At 37.6% G+C, this 7,639-nt stretch overlaps 1 protein-coding gene across 1 annotated transcript; it reads right to left on the bottom strand.

Annotated features, from left to right (window-relative positions):
- Nucleotides 1-244: 244 nt before the first annotated feature.
- Nucleotides 245-4,880, bottom strand: LOC113290629 (cysteine-rich receptor-like protein kinase 15). Its single transcript, XM_026540211.1, has 10 exons — nucleotides 4,022-4,880; nucleotides 3,784-3,915; nucleotides 3,558-3,688; nucleotides 3,270-3,477; nucleotides 2,928-3,168; nucleotides 2,666-2,822; nucleotides 2,309-2,573; nucleotides 1,098-1,195; nucleotides 890-963; nucleotides 245-482 (listed from the first exon to the last, which is right to left on the bottom strand). Exons 1-10 carry the CDS (start codon nucleotides 4,878-4,880, stop codon nucleotides 245-247), a joined length of 2,403 nt encoding a protein of 800 aa, XP_026395996.1.
- Between the last annotated feature and the right edge of the window lie 2,759 nt (nucleotides 4,881-7,639).

Below are 7,639 nucleotides of genomic sequence, written 5' to 3'. Positions count from 1 at the left end.
CTTGTACTTGATAACTTGTATTTTTCACTACTTGGAGTGTCTAATAAATAAAGAATTTCTCATCCTTAACCTTGATCATGTCTTAGATCTGTTTCTTTTCTCACTTGGGTGTGCTACCGGATTTTCGGTAGTTACAAGACTATTTTGGGATTCCAGTTGCTTTTAATTTATCTCGAGAAGCTGGTTACTGATAAACTTGAGGCATGAAAGAGACGCTCAACCCCTCTGTATAGGTGGTTCTGACCTAGGGAGCAGGAAGCTTCTCAAACCAGTTCGACTCTTCTAACACTACTATAGCAGGTTCCTCCTCTATAACAATGAGGATATGAAGGTCAGTCCCGAGCCGGTGAATGTAAGTATAACTCTGTTGCACAATATAAAGTACGAGGTCTCGAAGATCCAGCAAAATTGACTGTTTCAATCTGGCTGAGACTTGTCTCATTTGTTCATGCTGAAATATAACCATTCTAATAACTAAGCATCTTCAAAACCAAATTTTTGCAAGGTAACTAAATTTAAAGAATACTAGAGCTTTCTGCATGTAGATGCTAGGCTTTTTAATCAGGGTTATCTACTGCAGAAAGGGTGGTTTCAAGCCATGGATGGACTGGAGACAGATCAGGTGAGTCATAAATAGCACCCTCATAAAATAACAGAGAAAAAGAACTATGGATATCAAGTACGCCAGACAGATTTTTCGACAAAAATGAAAAAGTTTGGTGTAACAAATATGGCATTCAACCCTTAGGAAGCAAAGGCTAAACTCTTGGAGAAAACACAGATGTGTTTGGACTTGAGAAATGCGTTCATCTCCTTTGCACCGATTCCGATCTATAATAGCAACAGAACACAGCCAAAATAAAATAAAAATATATACTTAGTTACTTACGGGGAGAAACTCCTTAGGTGGATATCTTGGTCATAAACATCAACACTTTTGCAGAAGCTACGGGAAACAGCTGCCTAGAAAACAAAGTGTTAAGCAAGCCAGAGTCAGTCCAAATACTAGGATCCTTTTAGGCTTGATCAGAAGATAAAAATTGTATCAGATCGCCATCAAAAATCTTTAATATGTGCAGATGTGACAATGTAAGTACCATGGACCATTGGCTTGGATTGAAGCAAAGCCCTGCCCAACTTCCCTCCCCTACACCATTATCACGAGGTAAAACTGAATATGTGATCCTGTCAACATCTGAAAATTCAGTAGTGCGTATTAATAAGATCAACAATTGGCCACAACAAAAACAGATTTAAGTAACCGGATTGGGGTCTCCATATGACAGCTTGTAGGGAAGCACAAAAACATGTTCCTTCAGTATATTTTGATGAGTAAGTTGGATTACACTTCTGAGGTTTACTATTTTATCAGTGCTAGACTGCTAGGCATCACCTAATGGATGCATTGGCGAGAATAATTTAGGGAATCTATGGATTATGACTTTTTATTGTGAACATGAGATCTGGATGCATTAAGATAAACCAAACAACACATAAAGAGAAGGTACCTTGATCACTTGTAACCAACCAAGATACAAAAAGATGGCCATAACAATCCGGATCCCAGAATTAAGCAGTCATTCCCAGAAGATGCTGCATTTGAAAAATAAAGATCAATTAAAGACATTACTTCTGTATTAAGATCCATTACTTGGAGAGTCAAGCACAGTATGCAGCTATGGATAATAAGTATTTCAAGATTAAACTTTGTGGTTTATTCCAAATGTTCTTACAGTTATTCTCCCAAACAGCATCCAAAACCTCTATAGATCTCCTAATGCGCACTCTACATTTTAAATTATTACATGAACGAGGAATGCTATATGCATATATACCTAACCGCCAAAAATATTTGGAGAGACACATTGAGGACTAAGATTGAGCCAGTATTGTAGGAATAAAACAAACACAGAGAGATATTAAATGCTTAAATCTGAATCACTCATTTTATGTGTACATGCATTCTTGTCTGTACAACGTAATACCCACCTAACTTATAATTCAAGGCATATTATATAAAGATAGATAACAGAACTGACACATAGAAACATTCATTGCAACCTGTAACCTACAGAAGAATTACCAAAATTAGGTTCATCCATTTATTGTACTATTCATCTTTACAAGTTAGTGGCTTTTGTTTGGTACTAGACAAAATAACCCGAAATAAGAACTAATTTGCACTATGGTTGCTGCTCGCTTTACATTTTGATTTTAATAAGAACATGTATATCTTTGATAAAGAGATTGATGCACATACGTACAAGAAGAATTCTTGTTTGTTAATTTCAGCGAGGATCCAATATACTGACGGATGCCTCATTTACACTCCATACCTCTTCTACTGCTTGATCTGAAACAAAATATGATGGTCGTGTAGGTAACTGGAGAGTCATTGAGTTGCTACTAAGCATTAGAATAACCGAGGCCATTGTTGGTCTATCTGCAATACTGTCTTGAACACATAGTAGGGCAATGTGGACACATCTCATAAATTCATTTCTCGAACAATTCTCTTGTAAACTTGGATCTAATAGTTCCATGCCTGAACCATCTTCCCAATGTCTCCATGCCTGTAAAACAAAAATGCAATCCTCATTGGTTTTAAGAAGAAAACAAAACAAAACAGTTTGCATTAAAGGAAGAAAAAGACATCTACACTCACATAATTCAGAAGATCTTGTGCACCACCTGCTACGGATTCATAAAATGAAGTGTTCTTCTTTCCGCTAAGAATCTCGAGAACTAAGACACCAAAACTGAAAACGTCTGATTTTACAGAGAAACGCCCGTGGATTGCATACTCTGGAGCCATATATCCACTGAAATATCAAATGCACTCAATTTAGAATTTCACAACTTGTCATGCTTGTTTTAAACAATGAATTTGTCTATATGATTTGAAGTAGTTTCATATGTATACTTACTATGTTCCGACGATTCTCACTGTATCAGCTTGAGTTTGATCTACCACAAAGAGCCTGGCCAAGCCAAAATCTGAAATTTTTGGAGTCATATTTTCCGCTAATAATATATTGCTAGCTTTGAGATCTCGATGAATAATCCTGACTCTAGAATCCTCATGAAGATAAAGGAGGCCTCTAGCAATTCCTCCAACAATCTTGTATCGTATTTCCCAGTCCAGAATATACGTCCGGTTCACAGTATCTACATATACATATATATTCAATAATTGAAATAGCTAGTACACAATGCATGCATATACTGTATATTTTTACCAATAAAAAAGAAATTGCAGGTACACATACCGAATATGAAATGATCAAGACTGGCGTTCATCAACTCGTACACGAGTAGTTTCTCTTGTTCATGTAAACAAAAACCTAATAGTCTTACAAGATTTCTATGCTGAAGTTTAGCCAATAATAAGACTTCATTCTTAAATTCCTCGTCACCTTGACCTGAACTTTTGGAAAGTCTTTTCACAGCAATTTCTTGTCCATCACTTAGTATACCCTGCCAGAAGATAAAATTCAGCACAAAGTTTGTCTTCTGATTGAATTGAAAATTCTCAAGATAAGTATATGTATGAATACCTTGTAAACAGGGCCAAATCCACCTTCTCCAAGCTTATTAGCCTCAGCAAAGTTATTAGTTGCATCACATACCATATTGAAATTGAACTGTAATGATTCTGCACTTTGAATATCTTGGTCCATCTCTGGTGCTATATAGTAAGGACTTTCACTTGATTATAAATAAGATGATATAAAATGAGCGAGAATATGTATACATATTGACAAAGTGCTAGCTGCAGCTTACCAAAATATTTGGTATCCATCTTCTTTCTCTTATGGAAACAGAACCACCAAACAGCAATGGAGGATAGTAGTACTGCAATTACCAATGGAATGGCGATGCTAATAACTAGCTTTGATGAATCCGTCCGATTCGCTACACCGTTGTTGAGAAGTAAATCACCAATTTGAGAAGCCTTTTCTTCTAATTAAGCACAACTTGAAAAAAAAAAGCTAATTAGTAGTTGACTTAAAGTACTTACAGTTAGTTGTATTTGACGGGGGTTGAAGAGTTGGAGGTAATGCTTGAATAGTTGGAGTTGCATGCATATAATTCCCGTAAAAAAGCCCATCCTCAAATCTGAAAGTACAGCTTGGAAAAAGAACTCTTGCCCCTCGCACATGAGAACAACATGTTGATAATCTCCCAATTGCCGATCTAAGACATATTCTACATAAATTTGGTGTCAAATCTGGTGTACACTGAACCATTGCATAAACGTAATCAAATCTTGTGTAATTTGCTGAACGCGTAGCATATAAAGAAGGACTGATGGAACTATTATTAACAGCTTCCACCACTAAATCTTCCAGTAATCCAGTTACTAAGTCTACAAATTGGCTTTGGTTTACTTTGTTTTGAACTGGACCCAATAAAATTCTGGATGGTTCTCTACTCAACCTTGAGAAGTAATTCTCATTTGAATACCTCAAAACACATCCATCGTAGAACATAATAGCCGTTTTCGTATTTGGACATACTAGCATAACTGTCTCAGTTGCAAGTTGAGCACATTCTGAACATATAGCCGGTGGTATATCCTCTCGACAGTGTAATGACCCGTAAATAGTATCCGGGTTTGCTCCTATTGTAATATTACGGTAACCATACCGAGGGATTGTGTTGTTATTTGTGAATGTAGTTGAGAGAGAAGAGAGCAACAGATTGAGATCTGTTCGGTATGTACTGTTGGCCGTGTAATTCGTACCTAGACAAACTTTCCTCGCTAAATAAAATGGATTACCTCTTTGAGCTTGTGCAGTTATTATTCGATCATGGTAAGCTGATATGAACATCAAAATGAAGATAATAATGTGGTATTTACTAGAGAAACAACCCATTGCTAGTTTTTGTGATGAAATCAATAGCAACTGAACGTGTGGTATATATATGTGAACTTAGATATAGAATTTTAAGCTCATTTTTGCGTGATTGAGACTTCGGAGTTGGTTTACAACCAAAGGAAAAGACTTGGGGATCATCAACGACTAAGGACCTATTTGTAGACAAGGGTGTAATCGTCCATTCGTTGGTCTCCTCTGCTTACTTGGTGAAATTTTCATTTAGTTTGGAAAGAAAATACTCTCAAACTATTAAAAAAGAATTGTTTAAATTAAGCGGATGCTTATAACCGTAGGCAAGAAGCATAACATGGACACCATCAAATTTACGCGTACACCATGCACCAATTTCTTAAAATGTTTTAATTACACGAGAATTCATTTTTCGTTTTTTTTAAGTGTTTTACAAGAAACCATGTATATAGAGCTGCATATGGTTGAATGTATATTGTGTACTGATGTTTTAAAAATTGAAGCATAACTCTGGGGTTGTCTCAAATGACAGGAAGAGAGATGTACGCGTAATGGGTTTTTCTTGATAAGGTATAATGTTGGTCTGGATTGGCGGCTTTTTGCAAATTGCAGAACATTACACCACACCGAGAGAATATGAATATTGTCTTTTTGGTTAAGTTTCAGTCAACTACTTACAATACTGTCTATACATGAACATGATGGATTTTCTTTATAGCAAAGTCTTCTTAATAGAATGAAAATTATGAAATTATTAAACTGATAGATTCATGGCCGTCAGATCTAATAGATGTAGACTATGAGTTGACCCCATTTATCTTTGTGCAGTACTTGACAAAATAGCAAAAACGTAGACTATGGGTTTGACCCCAGTTATCTTTGTGCAGTACTTGACAAAAGTAGCAAAAACGAAGACTATGGGTTTGACCCCAGCCACCTTTGTCTGGTACTCGACAAAAATAGCAAATACGTAGACCATGGGTTTGACCCGGTCATCTTCCGCCACGTGTCCACAAAGACACACGTGGAGGACATGCGGCTGAGAACATCAAGATATGATATCACACGCGGACAGTCAAGAGACACGTCTTGTCAAGATAGCGTCGCCACCCACCAGATCCAACGGTAGAGGATCGATGAAGACAGAAACACTAGAACACTGCGAAGCACTGGAGGATAACCCAAGAGTCACTTTATCCTATCCCCAGAAAGATTTAAGATCTACGGCTGGGGATAGTCAGAATGACGCAGACAAGACAGGGGCAGAGGACAGCTGTCTACCGCGGACAGACATCTCAACTAACCCCATTAAATTCCCTCAAACAGCATACGTGTCAGTCAGCCTGTGGAGGAAGCGCAGATAGCACTGAATATTCAAAACGAACACGCAGAGAGAACCGAGAACACGAAGACCTCTGCGTAAGCGGCACAAAACACAAGAGGATAAGGTTATAACGGGCTTCAGAAGTGGACCCCATGAAACCACCCTATAAATACCCCTCTCTCCCAAGTAAAGAGGGGAAAAGAAACATTGAGAAGAGAATAGGAGAGAGACAGAGAGATAGAGAAAGTGTAAGTAAGGTTCCTCCTGCTACACAGGCTTATACTGGTCTCAAAGTCATTCGACTATTTCTGTAACCCTCACACATATAATGAAAAACCCAATCCCGGAGAAAAAGATCTGAGTGAGAATCATATAAGTTAATCGTTTCGTCTATGTTCATACATCTATACTTTATATATTCAATTTGGTACTTATGGCATATCATGTTCGTACATTTTATGCTTCGTCCACTATTTATCTTGTTGTATGAGCTAAAGACAGTGATTGTAGTTGATGAGACGAGGAAGAGTATTAGAACTCTGAGTCAAGGATTCAGAATAACCAATCCATTCCCTTCAGGCGCAGCCTATTTACTGTATTGTCATGAGTCTGTGCGCATTGTTTGTGAATACTCAGATGACATTGATCTGCGTGTTCACAATCTGGCGCTAGAAACAGGGAAATTCATCCCGGTAAAAGATTTATCTTCTCCTGTGACTTGTTTCAGGATTCGTTTTCTGAAATAACGATGTATGGAACACTACGGTTTTTTCCGTTCATGATTTCAAAAACCAAAATTATGAACAGATCCGCGTTTATCTAAGTAGATCTGATTCTTCATGCATTTTCTAAGTTTTCACACCTTCGAAAACTAAAATTATGAACAGATCCGCGTGTATCTAAGTAGATCTGATTCTTCATGCATTTTCTAAGTTTTCACACATTTGAAAACTAAAATTATAAACAGATCCGAGCTCATCTAAGTAGATCTGATTTTTCATGCATTTTCTAAGTTTTCACGTCCTTAAAAATCGAAACATCGAACAGATATGCGGTCATCTACATAGATGGGTGCCTTTCGTATCTTCAAGATTTTACAACTTTGAGAACTCAAAACGCTAATAGATATCACGTGGGACCCATTGTCTTCGTGATTTTTCTCTCTTTTTCAGGGAAATATTAAAAGATAGAGAAAAGCAAAGATATGGGGAAGGCAAAAGCTTCGTCAAAAGAGATGCCAAGGACAACCCCAGTGGAAACTAGGAGTAAGCAGAGAGGTGAAAAGCTGAAGGCAGCGGATAGGGCGCAGGATAATGCGGAAAGCACGGCCCCCATCAATGCCAATATCATCGCAACAAACGCAGTAAATGCAGCGGCAGCCAAAGCAGGAGCTTCAAGAGCTGGCGGATCCAAGGTTGGAGCTCCCAGAATAACCAATGCTCAACTACAGAAACATCAGGAA

Source organism: Papaver somniferum, chromosome 6 (assembly GCF_003573695.1).
Source record: "Papaver somniferum cultivar HN1 chromosome 6, ASM357369v1, whole genome shotgun sequence".
Classification (NCBI taxonomy): domain Eukaryota; kingdom Viridiplantae; phylum Streptophyta; class Magnoliopsida; order Ranunculales; family Papaveraceae; genus Papaver; species Papaver somniferum.
This window is presented reverse-complemented; position numbering and strand designations above follow the sequence as displayed.